At 37.9% G+C, this 15,115-nt stretch overlaps 3 protein-coding genes across 3 annotated transcripts; 2 read left to right on the plus strand and 1 right to left on the minus strand.

Moving 5' to 3' along the window:
• The first annotated feature begins 8,735 nt into the window (after positions 1–8,735).
• LOC117243633 (target of rapamycin complex 2 subunit MAPKAP1) lies at positions 8,736–10,748 on the plus strand. Its single transcript, XM_033511282.1, has 7 exons — positions 8,736–8,907; positions 8,974–9,114; positions 9,261–9,529; positions 9,605–9,774; positions 9,864–10,157; positions 10,219–10,460; positions 10,546–10,748. The coding sequence occupies exons 1-7, from the start codon at positions 8,835–8,837 to the stop codon at positions 10,746–10,748; spliced, it is 1,392 nt and encodes a 463-aa protein (XP_033367173.1). The 5' UTR covers positions 8,736–8,834.
• Positions 10,749–10,813: 65 nt separating this feature from the next.
• LOC117230136 lies at positions 10,814–11,988 on the minus strand. The gene is made up of 2 exons (XM_033487261.1): positions 11,710–11,988; positions 10,814–11,551 (listed from the first exon to the last, which is right to left on the minus strand). Exons 1-2 carry the CDS (start codon positions 11,831–11,833, stop codon positions 11,118–11,120), a joined length of 558 nt encoding a protein of 185 aa, XP_033343152.1. The 5' UTR covers positions 11,834–11,988; the 3' UTR covers positions 10,814–11,117.
• Positions 11,989–12,398: 410 nt separating this feature from the next.
• LOC117230128 (calcyclin-binding protein) lies at positions 12,399–13,911 on the plus strand. The gene is made up of 2 exons (XM_033487251.1): positions 12,399–12,675; positions 12,983–13,911. The coding sequence occupies exons 1-2, from the start codon at positions 12,655–12,657 to the stop codon at positions 13,646–13,648; spliced, it is 687 nt and encodes a 228-aa protein (XP_033343142.1). The 5' UTR covers positions 12,399–12,654; the 3' UTR covers positions 13,649–13,911.
• Positions 13,912–15,115: the final 1,204 nt, after the last annotated feature.

Raw genomic sequence — 15,115 nt, forward strand, 5'->3', positions numbered from 1 at the left:
TATCGGCCACATATTTAACGTTTAAACCCGCGTAGCCGATCGGCTCGACGGTGAGCTCGGTATCGGCGTCGTTAAACACCGTCGAGGATAATAGCTTTTTCAAACTTGCTGGTTGCCGCGATGCATAACCGAAATTTCGAAGATAACGACACACTTTACAAGCGTTTCTCCGGGACCAGGTGAAATTAGACTCGATAGCGCTACTTACGAAACAGCGGCTAATCGAAAGTACGAACTCGCTTGATATTTTCCAACGTTGTTAACCCGTTCGAAACAATTTTTCGCGATATCTTTCAAACTTTGCGGCCACCAATTTCTTCGTCTGCCTGTCGTCGCGCTGCCTAGAATCGCCAACGAGAAGGAAGATATACGATTCTACAGTCACGTGATTGCTGATGGCAATTTAGTGGGTAGGCAGGGTTAACAAAGCGACGCGCGGACGGAAGAATCGCATTCCATCATTGGAAAATTGGCTTAAGGCGGAGACCACGATAGCGATACGTCAGGATTTAATTGCCAGCTCGTCGGACTTGTCGGTGTATTAACCTCCCCGCCGCCTCCTAATTTCAATTATTATCCCATTCGTTATTTCCGTACGGACCGCCTCTTTTCGGCTCGGCGTACGCGCCCAAATAAATCTTCGCTCGCCATTCACCCTCGATTTATTCCTTTTTCCTCTTTCGTATTCTCTGCTCTATGACGCGTTCGTAGACCTGACCCGTAACGACAATTCGGTAACGATACGACACCCTGCGCGTTTTATCCCTCGCTTCGAGATACGATCGAAATTTACGATATATCCGATTAAAACGTATGCGAAAAGATCGAACGATCGTACGCGACGACAAAGGTTATTATTATGGAACGCGCGAATAGAAACAGTGCCGGGATGATCGTTGAAGAAGCATCGTTGGCCAGAAAATTACGAATACAAGGGAAAAGGCGACGAAAGTAACGAACCGTTGGACGAACATGATATTCCCAGTGTCGAGTCGCTCTGTGAATGTTTAAAATGCTGTGCGTTGCTGCTAGCATGTCCACGAATCAAAAGAATAATGTACGAGGAGAAGGGATGCGCAAACAGCGACAGTAGTGGGTTGAGCAACGCGAAAAGGTTTGTAAGGAACGCGATTGTCTCTTCTGGCGGAGGTCAAAAATCTTTTGCGCGCTAAAACGTACAAAGAAAACCTTTATATTTTATTAGCTCGGTCGAAGGAGATACCGCGAGCCATTATTTTAGAAGCGGAGCGATAGGGGAATGAAACTTAGAGAAAGAAGCAGGAATGAAAACGTGCGAAAGCGAACAAACAAAAGAGAGCGGGGGGAAGGGTGACAAGAGCAAAAAAAAAGAAAAGCGCGTAACGCATCTGCTTTCGAGGTTCGTTCTATTCCTTTTCGTTGGTTTCACTGTTTCTTTCTCCTTTGCCGCTACGAAATAAATCATCCGAACCGCTCGACTCAACCGACGATTTGAGAAATTCCACGCGGACTATATTTTTCATATTCGCTCCAAAGATACGTTGAAAATCGTCGGTGAGCGTAAAAAGACGTTACTTAATGAAAAGTTCCAACGACGTCTCGAAACGCGCGTTACGCGATAACTCGATTCAACGATCGTACAGTTGCTTTGCGACAAATGTAAGTGAAAACTCGCAGAGATAAAAATACGTAAAAGGGGGCCAATAATAATGGCCCGGTTTTTTCACATAACGCGTAATTAACGTGGATTCGTTATGCGCATTTTAATCGCACGCCTCCATTGAATATGTCGGTCGAACGTTTCCCCTAAGCGAGGCAGCTCTTTTTTCTCTCGCGGCGCACCGTCGCGAACAACAAGCAGGAACACTTTGTTCCGCTATAGAAATTTGCTTACCGTCAGAATCGAATACTTGATTTCCAATTTCTCGTGTAATGGCGTCGGATCGGTGAAAGACACACACAGGCGGCACGAGTTAAAGGCGCTTTCGTGTTTTTCAACGGTCCAGTCCCTTCGTTAATTCCCCCTGGGCAATCTCTTTCCATACAGTTCTTTGCATCCACCGTCGATCGAGACGAAACGATTCGCGTAACTGCGTTGCGGGCTATCGAACGTAAGCACGAGGCAAAGGAGATCGATCGAAAGGTCGAAGATCTCGATCGTAAGTAGAGTATGTCTTTTACGTGTCATTTACATACTCGGACGAATTTTCCTCTCGATACTCTACAAATCCGAACAGAATTTTTTATCTTTATTCCAGCATAATCTGAAAAATACTATTTTTCGTAAAGAAACGAGTTTTATCGATCGGTCGGGTTACGACGCCCGGAATCAGCCGTCGAAAGACGAGTTCGATTTGCCCGATTACCGGAAAATCGACGCTACAACAGATTAACTCGAAACGCGTCTCTCTAACGATACTTAACTATTTTTTTTTCCTCTTATTTTATCTTCTTTTATTTATTTCGTACTTTAACTTAACTTCAACGAGCTTTCGAAAAATAGAAGCGAGGAATAGCAAAGTACGATGCGAACGTATAAATTTTCGCCTTGGTAGGACGAAAACACGTAAAGAACGATCGCGTCCAAGTGTTTGATTCCTAATCCACTTACAGGGAAAAGCGAAGCGAAACGAGAACGATGGCAAGGAAGAGAAATGGAAGGGTAACGCGGTAACTGTTTCGGAGGTTGACGAGATTAGGTGAATTTGAAGGGGGCAGAGGCAAATACAGGATAGGAAAATGCGAGGCAGGGAGCATGGGAAGCGGTAAAGCGGTACCCTCAGACACAGACTGCGTCAGAGAGTTTAGGAGGGACAAAATCTTGGCTCTTGCTTCGAGTCGTTAAGATTTAACGGCGTGTTAGCAGCGAATTAAGTCGTGGCTCGCTTATCCTCTTGATTTCTCCTGCACCTATCCTTCGTGACAGTCGGCCCCAATTTATTAACCGGTAACCGGTGAATCCTAAGCTCCTGCTTGGCATACGCTCACTGGAGAAACGAACGAATAAATCACAGAAATCCGTCTCTTTTACTTTGCTTCGCTTTATCGAGCCATACGACAAATCGACGCGCTTTTATTTCCTCGTCTTCTCCTTCCTCTTCTTCTTCCGTCCAGATTTCTTGAAAAGTGCAAAACAGCCTATTTAAAGTGCTTTTTCGATGTTTCGGGAAACAGAGACTCGACAAGAAACACGAGGAGAAGACGGAGTTTAGGAAGAGGCTGCGTCACAATGTTGCAACGCGATGGAACGAAGATGGCTCGTTCCGTAACAGAGAAAGAAAGAAAGAAAGTAGAGAAAAACAAAATCGGTTGAAAAGAACGATCGGAGCAAACGTTCGAAAGAACGAGCATAGGCTTACGAGACGAATACTCGAGAAGAGAAACTAGCCTCTTCTTTCGCAAGCGAAAACGATCGACGAATGGCGCCTCGCTCGAAAGATTCGCAAAGTTCTTACAATGTTTAATTCCGACGCCACGATGCTCTCGAACCTCGCGTATTTTCGAGTGGCTTGCGCGCGATCTTAACGACGATATCGAGATCGTTATAAAACTTGTATTAGCTTAGCAAAGAAGTACGACAGGCGCATGTAAAAGCTTCCTCTTCTAGGCACTTTCTTTTTTGTTATCCTTTGCAGGATCGGGCAAACTCATCTACCGAGTTAACGAGAGGATCAAAGGGTATTTCGTTTGACGTACGACTTAAACGTGACCGGCTTTGCGAGCGAGAAACCTGGAATTATGCTTTTTTTCTGAAAGGAAAGAACCGTGAGCTCGAAGAAACGGTTAACGAGATCTCGGCGATAGTCCGCGTCCCCAGTTTCTTGGCCGTGCTGAAATTTACGATAGTACACGGAGCGAATTAGCGTTACGAAGCGTGCGAACAAAGGGCAGCTTCTCGGCCTCGAGATCGCCCGGCCAGAAGCCAAGGAGGTGAGAGATAATAAGGAGTAATCGAAAACAGTAGGGGACTCTGATTGCGAGCGATTTGGCTGTCTACCCGAAAACACTTTCCAGGAAACGCTAGCCGGCCGGTGGAGGAGCGCTCGGTCGAAAGTTCCTCGGTAAACTTACCGGAGATTTGCCGTTGGTGGATAAACTTTTTAAGGAGATGGTTCGTATCTGCCTTAACTTTCCTCTTTCTCGCGCCAACGATCTTTCGCCCTATCGCGAGTAGTTGATATTCGAGAGAAGAGCGTTGCTTGCAATCTCGCGAAACAGTATGGTGTCTGGTTCGATGTGACAAAATATTAAACAAGATTGAGATTACTCTTGGAACATTGAATTGCCTGTCAGAGACGATCGTGACAGGAAAGAAGATCGCTTACACATCGTTCGAAGACACGCTTCCTTCCTTTTCTCTGTTTTTCTTCCGCTTTTCCTTTTCTATCGATCACGGTCGTTCGACTTCTCCGCTCTCTCCTCTTACTATTGTCTTCTGTCTGGTGCGTTTCGACATTGGAGATCTCTGGTTTTCGGTAACAAACACCAGGGTACTAACGATTAAAGTCGATTCTCATCGACGAGGATTTGTTAAGGATAAAGAGCGCAGGAAGGATTCGAGATAGAACGGGCCGGTTGGAGAGCGAGCGATTCGTAGAAGAGGAAGAAGAACAGAAAACAGTGTGTTCGGACGATTCCTTCGTAAGAATTTAACTGGTATTCGATCGGAAAGTTTCCGCGCAAACGCGAATTTCATTTACGTTTCTTTCGTCCGGCCGCGACTGATGGCTTGTCGTTCCAACGCGGAATAATAGATCGACGAAATGCGTTCGTTGGCACTGAAACTTTGAAAACCGCGTTGAAAAACGGGATTTGCCACAAGACAGCGCCGATAAACGATAACGCGGTCGCGACGTCATTCCGAGCAAAGTTCGTAATAAAAGCAACGATGTCGTTAGACCGGGGTAACAAGAGTGGTAGCGTTCTTTTTTTTTTTTTTTTTTGTTTCAAAAACTGATTAAAATCAGAAATAAAATTAAATAGAAGCAAGGACGAACAGTGGTCGCGGTAAAGAAGAAACGCTATGAAATTGATTGAAAAATGATATACACCTGGAGCGTCGTTTCTATTCGAACGAATCAAAAACCGATTGAAATCCGTTTTAAAGGAGCGGTACTCCGAAAAGCCTCGCTCGACACATTTTGCCGCAGCGATCGGAAAAATCGCCGCTTAACGGTTCGAACAGAATAGGCACGCTGCCGATGCTTTAACATTGAACGCTCGTACCGTCAGATCGGAAACGAGAAAATCGATGTCTCGTTCGCTGCGACTTATCGGTTTTACTCGTATCGTCGAACTATAGTCAAAGCAATTAGAATCGCTGTTTGTAATTAGCTAGAAATTCGATGCGCGCCTTAATCTCCTATGTATCACCGGCTGCTGATCCTTCGAAATCGGTCCAAGCTCGTCCTCGTCCTTCTTCCCTAAGGTTCCGTTCGGTTAAACTTTCCTCGATTCGTGCAAATTCTCGTTTCTTTTTCTCCTACTTTCTGCTGCTTTTTTCGTAAAACGACGAAACGCCGCAGCACACAGCTGAGTCCGGGCTAACGATAGAGAAGAATATCAACGAGTAGAAACGAGTGCGAGCGCGCGGAAAAAGAAATTTACTTTGAAAAATCGGCAGGCCTACCGTCGTACCGCCGTCGGCCATTGCTCGCGTTTCGGTAATTTCCCAAGTGCACGTTGAAAATTTAGCAGGGATATACGAAATCGTATCGCGTTATCGAGGATGCTCAATTAAGCGAGCGTGCGCCCGGTTTGTATAAAGGGTGAATCCAGTAGGATCTAACGCTACCGTTTTCGAGGATAATTTATGACCAGCTATTGTACTTTGAATGGGAGTTCCGTTATTACGGAGCGAGCCAGAGGGACAGGAACAGGAACAAACGGCGAAGACAGAAAGAGCAGGACACAGAGGCGCGGAACGCGACGACAAAGAGAGCACGCCAGACACGAGGAAAGAAGACGAGACTTACAGAGAGCAAGAAGGATTGATAAACAGAGATCTGTAGGAGAAGGTACAAGTAAAAAGAAGGGAAACAGGGAATGATTCTCTCCGCGAAACGAAGAAGAAGATCAGGTGGCGAAAGGTAGACGGAGACGGACCGGGAACGATAGAGAAAGAGAAAGAACAATTGCAAATAGCCCCGAGGCGTAGTAAACGGGGTGGTGCTCGTAGCTGGCTGGTTTCTCCTGCTAAGTTGGTAGCGTTGCATATTGTTTCCTATTCAACCGTTTTGCAGCCTCTGGCTTTTTCCAGCTTTTCTCCTCCTTCCTCTCCCCCCCCCCCCCCTCCTTTTCTTTCCTTCCTATTGCTCTTCTCGTTTCTCCTTTTTTTCGTTGTACTTATATGCCAGAATGTATGTATATCGTATATAATTTATCTCCGTTGCTTCTTCTCGCTTCTTCCTCCCAGCAATCGTGCCGTATACGATAATCATTTTTCGTTATTTTCGAACACATTTTGCCATTCGTCGTAACGCGCATTTGCATTCGCCGCGTTTTCTTCCACGCGCATCGCGAACGGAACTGACTCGAAACTTTTCGAATTAAAAAATGATCATCGTTATTTTATCAAAAAGCTTCGGTCTTAATTTCAACGCCAACGACGGTTTCTCGTCTAGGCTGTCTTTTATACTATATTCGTCTAATAGAATAGAATGTATATGTACATATCGATATCCACGAGTTACATAGATATTTGTAAAAGCATCGCGCGATACTCGTACGACACGACACTCGAAAATCGTAATATCGAGATTGCGACGTTCGTACGCGTCGCATCTATATATACATGATGTAAGACGGCCCGTTTTCTTCTGCGCACGTCATCGGACGACTAAGGTACGCGTAACTCCTCCTTTTGCACCGGTTCGTTTTCTTCCATGAAACATGTTCAGGTATTCGCAGCAATGTCGCATTTCGTAGCTTTCCCGCCACTTTAATATTACTCGCGTGGAAAGAGACCGAGTGTTCTATAGTTTTCCGGTTTAAGAAAAGAAATTCTGAAATATCTTGTATCGATTAAATCATCTTACCTATTGTTTCCATCGTCGTTGCGTTCGGACAATTTTCCCTGTTACTTCGAGGCAATTCTCCCTGTCCGTTTTTCTCGAGATACAATAGCGATTAAAAGGAACGGTGCTTGTTCGCGTTTCATCCCTGATCGCGATCAACGAGAAACGCTTTCCCGTAAGCGGCTCTTTCGTTGGTTAGCTAACGTTCAACGAAGAAACGTTCGCGTTGAGAAGGAAACGCAGAAAAAGCAACATCACCGATTCCAGTTTTATACTTCGGTTTCATCGGACTGCTTCAGCGATTATCGATTGCGCTTAAAATTTCGAATCTTATTCCGTCTGCATTTTATCCGCCTCAACGATTACGCTTTATCGCGTAATTGAAATAATTGCAAACGACAAACGTACATATTAACTCTCACTTTCAATTACGCAACTCTCATAGCAAGTATGGAACAAATAATCGATTGCTTTTCTTTATGAATATAACGCACTTTTTCAGCCAATAATTAGCGGCGTCTGGCATCCGGAATCGTATTTCTAGTATTTAACACGACTGACCACCATCCCTCGGAGAGTTATCGCGTTAATCCTCGAGTAATATTTTACTGGAAAATCTCGGTGATATTTTCCGTGGCAGTAACGTAGAGGATGACAAATGACGCTCGCTGCCAGTACGGTTAATTGTCGGCTTTGTACTGCAACATGGTTATTACGTACACACTGCAGTTTCTACGCTCGCGACGTGGAGGATACAGGCGAGAATCGCCACGACGAGGACAACGATTCTTCGCGTTGCTTTAGCTCTCCTAAAACCGTGCCACTTGGACATACGTATTTACTTACTTACGTAGTCGATGGCTAGAAACGACCGTTGACGCTTCCACCATATGTATAGTTCGACATTCGATACGTTTATGCTACTCCACGTAGACGTCTATTGCAAAAGAATGTTCTTTTTAGATGTGAATTAATTTACAAATTTGTTGTATCAAACGAAAGAAGAGAAAACTGAAAGACTACCAATGGAATATGCGTGGATTGTTTCTTCGTAGATGATATAATGTTCGATCGACGATACAGACGATGATCGTTGGAAATGTTTCGTGATCTTAGAAACACTTATGTCGTTATCGATTATATATCCATTTTTTGTCCAGCTTTTCAAGATTTTCAAGTAATCGAACGTTTCGTAGATGAAAAATTACCAGCGGGCCGTTTAATTCGCGGGTTCGTCTCCTTGCCTCTTCTTTTTTGTCATTTTTCCTCTGGCACATTTCCCTTTATACTTTTTCTAATCGTACCCTTTCTTCCATCTGATATTCTGAATATTTCCTTCTCTATCCTCGGGCTAAACGTTCTATTCTGGTTTCGTGTTCGAAATTAAGACTGTTGCAGTCTTTCTCCTCTTCTATTTCCTACCGCTTTTTTTTTCTTTCTCCGATGTACCTACTCGTGGCGAAATGTAAAAGAAAATAATATAGTAGAAAGAAAAAAGTAGGGTGAATAAGATAATACATAACATTTTTCAAGAATATCGAATACCGTATCTTTGGCAGTTAAGTTTGTACAACATTTACAAATTTAACTGGATAAACCACGCGGTAGCTAATATTTTCTTGCAGTACCTATTCTATTCAAAGTTATTTTCAAATATTTTCGTGGCAATCTTTATACTCTTATTCTTATTTATAAAAGAATGTGCTGCCACCTGTCGGCGGTTGCTTAAACAGGCTGTTTACACATACAAAGTGATGGAAGAAGAAATCATTTGGGCAACTGTAAAACGGAATTTTGGAAATAATCTTTTCATGCTTCGAAAGTAACTAAGATAAACAAATGGCGTTCTACGATAACGAACATTGGCTTTTATCACATATTAGAGATAGTTTTTTATCAACCGACAATACAGGTACATAGTAGATTCTATTTAGGTTAAAAATGAACTATAAACTTCCTTCTGTGATGTTTCTAAAAGGTCAATGTGAAATGGTGATGCTTGGAGAAGATATACCTAAACAACTAAGATCCAATGGAATGTTACAATGTTATCCTGGCATGGAAGAAAGCGACGACGAAGATCTAGATGCTCTCGCAGAATCCTATGACATACAAATGGGTAAATTTAAAAAAGAGAAAAAATAAAAAGTATTTTTTCTATAAAAGATGACGCTACTTGATTTTATAACCAGAAAGCAAAAATATCTGAAATTTGTTTGACATAAATATATATACTTTAGATCTGTGATTTTAATATTGATATAGATATGGAATACAGTCACAGAGAACGCACTAATACCGCGCAAAGATTAGAGAAAATGGATCTTGAAAGGGAAAAGGCTGCTAAAGTCAGTGTAAAGTGGAGAAATGATTCTGTTATACCTGTTACTCAACAAACAGAATTGTTTCAAAGGAAGGATTTTCGTAAAAAGACTGGCCAAACTAAAAGATATTCTCTCTTGTCTGAACAACTTGAAAAGTGTCCAAATGTACCACAAAATCCATTTATAGAATATGCCAAGTTTGACGGCAGCGTATGTGTTAATAAATTTTGCAAATTTTAATGAAATTGCTGCTTGACGATACCGCTTATACGAATTTTATTGCAGGCACAAGTAGATATTCCTATAAGAAAGTACAGGATATTTATGTGTATGTTACCTAAAAATCAAAGAACGTATCCCATTCATATACTTGTACTTGCTACGGCAAAAGTGCTAGAATTTATTGGATTAATTTGCTATAAATATGCGAATGAACATCCAGATCACCCTTTAAAGTAATTACACTAATGAATTCTGTAGTAGTTTGTGTTGTTCGGTTTATATTTAACCAATACAAACTACGCTGATTCTTTGATGTTTTCAGGGACGATATCACAAGATATGGCTTATATTTTACTGAAGATGATGGAGAAGTTGACTGGGATTTACCGTGCTTGGATCCTAGGGAAACGATATCTAAATTTGAATTCACAACGTTAGGTCTTGCCGAAATGAAACCCAGCGATAGGGCGCGACACAACGTGTTTAATTGGGTTGAATTAACTAACGAGGAAGATTTTCTAGAAGGTCAAAACGAAGAAGAAGAAGTTGCCGAAGATTTAGCAAAAATGGAAGGACATACGACTGCTATGGAAGCTCCGTTGTATCAGTCGTACAGGTATTTCTTATTTATTAGAATCATAAAATAACTTGCAAGTAATATGTAACATTTTATATAGGGTATACATAATTAATAAAGTCAGGACAAAGACTGAAATATATCTAGGAATATCTGGTGAAAAAATTGAAATCAATCCAATAATAACAGGGAAAGGTGCAGGACGCTTTTGGAATAGGCAAAGAGCTGTTAGTTATCAAATAGACAATATTGCCTGGTGCGAAGTGACAGAAACAAAGGGAACGAAAACAATTTTTACGTTAGTTTATACACCACACACGTCTACTTCCGAAAATATTTTAGGTTGGTCTAGTTTAAACATTATATGTAACGTAAACAAATTGCCCAAGAAACGGACATAATGCTAAGAAATATCATCTTTTCACAGTACCCTCTGGACAGTTGCATTCTCTGCATCAATCAGCATCGTTTAAAAACCATGAATTTGAAGCCGATTCGATGACAGCTGAAGAAATTGTCAGAAAAATAAATCATATATTGGAATTACACAATAGCATATCAAGAAAAGAATATCTATCTCAGAAAGAAAGAAAAGCGGCGAGACGGAAAAGTTTTCATTTGCATAGATGACAGCTCTATTGGTTTCTATATTCTATTTTAAATTATTTAAAACATTAATTATGTCAATGTGATAAAACAAATGTTTACTTCAATACACATATGATCCTATTGTCATTTTAATGGTTGCACCATAAATCTCTCGTACCAAGATAAAATTTTTATACTTTGAGTACTTAAGTAGTAAACGATATTCTTATTTGTCCAGTTATTTATTCTTGTTTAGAATGTGAATATATGTACATTTATTTATTTATTTATTTTATGTATCATTGTATTTATTTTAATATCTACTGAGGTAAAAAAATTATACATTTGCATTATGTCAATAATTAATCTTGCGTTAAAAATTATTTACAATATGAGATGGTATTTCTAATGTCATGAGCCTAACATCTCAATAATTTTGTCATTAACTTTACACAGTCTTCTTTCCATTTGCCGAACAAATCTTTGATTTAATTTGTAAGTTAGATTATACAATACTGATGTCTTTGCAACTATATCTGACAGCTTTTTATAATTTCTGTAAATATGTTGATAATTTGGCCGGGCTGTAACAAAGGCTTTCTCATATTCTGCTAAAACATTCAAATCTAAAATTTGTCCTCGATTCTCTGAATATAATTTTTGCTTTGCAAGATTTTTTCGTTGTACTTTCCTTTGCTTTAATGTCTCTATCCATTCTTTTCTTTCATTTCTTAAATTAATTATATATTCTTCTAAATCTATAGGTTTTTCTGGCGATATTTTAGATACGCATTTTATTGCATCTTCAGCATCAACAGTTTTTCCTTCTTCTACACACTGTGTACCTTCAATTGTAAAATATCATTTATTAAAATGCATGGTCGATTAAAAATTAATTTTCCCGATAATTTATTATCGTGTGAAATCTTACTGAAATGATATGTTATTAATATTTTTTAAATATTGTAAAGTTCCGTACAAAAAATAGAATAAATTAACTAACCTTCATATTCGTTAAATGTAATTGTACGACTTTGAAAAATAGAAGATCGTCGTTTGTGAACAGTTTTCGTACATTCTGAGTTCGTCTCCGAATGTGATGCACCCACTGGATGAAAATGATCCATTTTATCAATTAAATATAATTCCTATAGAAAAACAGTTTACAGCCCCGACAAAGATTCAGTTGAATTTCAAATGAACCAATCACAACGCAGTATTAGAGATGCATTTAGTAAACCGTATAAGAAATAGCATAAACTTATAATTTCTTATTCTATTATTACAAAATTCTATCAAAATATTTTCATATGATCTCTTCGTGAAATTTAAAAATATCCCCTTCGTAATGCAAGAATTATAATATTTCAAATACAGATTTTAGGTTAAAGGTTAGAAGAAGAATATTAATCGATCATCATTCATCTATTGATAAACTAAATTGATTTAATTTGTGCTTATATGTTAAAAAACAAATAGAAACAAATATCCTATACTTCTTCAAAAATTCTGAATATTAGATATATTATATATTATACTAATTATAAATTTTACTTAACATTGAATCAATATTTTATTAGTAAAAAAATTTTCAGTTTTACTAAAAGGTTCTAAAAAAGTTTAACTATCTTGCTTAAAAACATGTGTTTTTCTTTAAAAAATATCTGTAATATTATTCAAGGTAAAAAGAAATTTTCCTAAATATTATAGAAAAGTTTTGAACTCTCCAGAAATTTCTACTGAGTGTACAGTGTGTAGTTTGCAGTCGATTCGTCGATTCTCAACAGTCGAGACAAATTTGTAACGAACGAGGTGTTATAGTCAAGAAACATTGAATTATACGATTTTAACGTCATTATCAATAGGATAATCGAGTGAGTGTTAACTTTCTTTTTTCTTACCATTAAACGTTTAGAAATTCTATTTGTCGCTAATTTTGAAGGAAGAAATGTCGACAAAGGCTGACGAGGTAAGCAATTTTTTAATTTTTCAAATTACTTTTTATATCATCAATGATAAGAAAAATATAATGCTTTTTGTACAACAAAACAATTATCGTATATGTGACTATAGAGAAATACAATTCCGGTATAGTAAAATATTAGAGCGTGCTATCCGCATGTATGTATGTATGTATGTATGTACATCGAAATATAGTAGAAGTTAATCATGTGAATTTTTTACGAAATTAATAATGATTGTCCTAAATAGAATTGTTCAAAGGAAATTTTATTGAACATAATCAATACATGGAACAACTGTATTTTGTTTTACAGTTAAAATTGGACATTGAAGAATTTAACAATTTACTTCAAAAAGCTAATCGTCAAAAAAGCAAAGATGTTCTCAGTCTTGAAATTAGGAAGTTGCAAACAGAGTTAGCAAGATTGATAGAAGAAAATCAAATATCTCAGACAAAGCCTGCTGTTGCAGTGTCTAACTCTTCTCAAAAGTGTTATGAAGTTAAACTTAATAACTATGGTTGGGATCAAACAAATACGACAGTAAAATTATACATCACATTGAAAGATGTGCATCAGTTGGCTAAAGAAGCTGTGACTTGTAACTTTACTGAGAAATCTTTTGATCTCCATATTCTTGGATTGAACAATAAAAATTATAGTTTAACAATTAATAATTTATGCGAAGATATTGATACAGACAAGAGTAGTGTTAGAACCAAGGCTGATATGGTGATAGTATCCCTTATCAAAAAGGTTGCGAAACATTGGTCACATGTAACAAGTGTAGAAAAAAGAATCAAGGAATCAAAGACATCTTCAGCTCCAGATATAAGTGAAGATGGTGACCCCAGCACTAGTTTGATGAATTTAATGAAGAAGATGTATCAAGAAGGAGATGACGAAATAAAAAAGACAATAGCCAAAGCTTGGACAGAAACTCAAGAGAAGAAAGCAGCAGGATTGTCAGACTATTCTTAATTTCATGTCTATAAATACTTAGGTTTATTATTTTTTTAGGTTATTAATGTACAAAATTAAATTGTATTATGTAAAACATTAAAATGTAAAAGTGCTGTAACAATTGTCTGTTTTTTCATTGTTATGTATTGTGACTTCAGATATTCATTGGTTTCATTGCATAACAAGCCTATTGTATAAATGCATAAATATTTCATAAATTTTCAAATTAATGTATTTCGAATCAAATAAAAAGTTTGATTATATGGATTATTAAGAATTAATGTATTTTGTTTTATTACAACAATGGTAATAGTATATACCATACATTTCCGAAATATTTCTATTCCTTATTTACACACCGTAAGCCAATTTACTTCTGTATATTATTAATTATATATATTATTAATTCAATAAAAAAGGATTATAAAAAAAAATGTAAATGGTTTTACTAATTCCTTTTACAGTAATTATGATAAATTTATGTAGTGATGCATTTAGAAGTTTCCATTTTTTATAAATGTTGTAATTGATGTTTTTCGCAAACATAACTGTACACCTGAAAAGAATTTTAGAATCCAACTATGTTAATGTTGTATTTTTCAAATAATATTCAATAATACTGTAGGAATAAAGATTCATAAGGATGAGTGATTAGTATATACATTAAGTGTCCAAGAGGTGGCGTTAAAAGGTGTGGTCCCTCTTAGCGCTCAGATTAAACCTGAGGGGTGGCTCCCTCAGCTTGGAAGGGGACACAAGAGTGCTCCGGCAGCAATTCGAAAGGGGTCCGGGGGCACTCCTGTTAAACGTTAGATAGGCCACGGTGGGGTTTTAGTCGGTAAGAGTCCGACACCACCCCGCCGCTTCTCCCAGAACAGCAGCGGGGTGTCCATGAGGAATTCCCACGTAAAAAAAAAAGTATATACATTAAGTGAAAGAAAACACATATATTATATGAAATACATAAGTTATATGTAACATGTTGATTTGTACATAGCACATATGTGTACAATTTTTTTCTAAAATAAAATTCAGAAATATTAGTGCTTTTTTAACATGTAAATTATAATACTGTCAACAAATAAAATACCACATGCGCCCTTTATTTATTTATATTTTGAAATAATATTCTTGTTATCTTTTATACATTTATATTTCTAACAATAAAAGGTCACAAGCTTATAAACAAGATTATTATGTAATATTTCCAATCTAAAATTACAAGAATTCAATATAACTAATGTTAAAAAATTCATGTTATGTAATATTGGAACATTGGATTTAATTACTTATAAATTATAGGAATACATAGTAATTTTAAGAGAAAGTTATACAGCTAACGTTAATAGTTTGAATTTCTTTATCTGTGTTAACTAACATTCACTAGTATATTTAATTACAAATAAAAATAATATCACATAGCATGAATATTTTTACCATACTAACAGGAAACGCTTTTCCAGTGTCATATTTGTGGTATTGCGT

This window comes from Bombus vosnesenskii, unplaced genomic scaffold (genome assembly GCF_011952255.1).
Source record: "Bombus vosnesenskii isolate JDL3184/JDL3185 unplaced genomic scaffold, Bvos_JDL3184-5_v1.1 scf7180000013262, whole genome shotgun sequence".
Lineage (NCBI taxonomy): Eukaryota > Metazoa > Arthropoda > Insecta > Hymenoptera > Apidae > Bombus > Bombus vosnesenskii.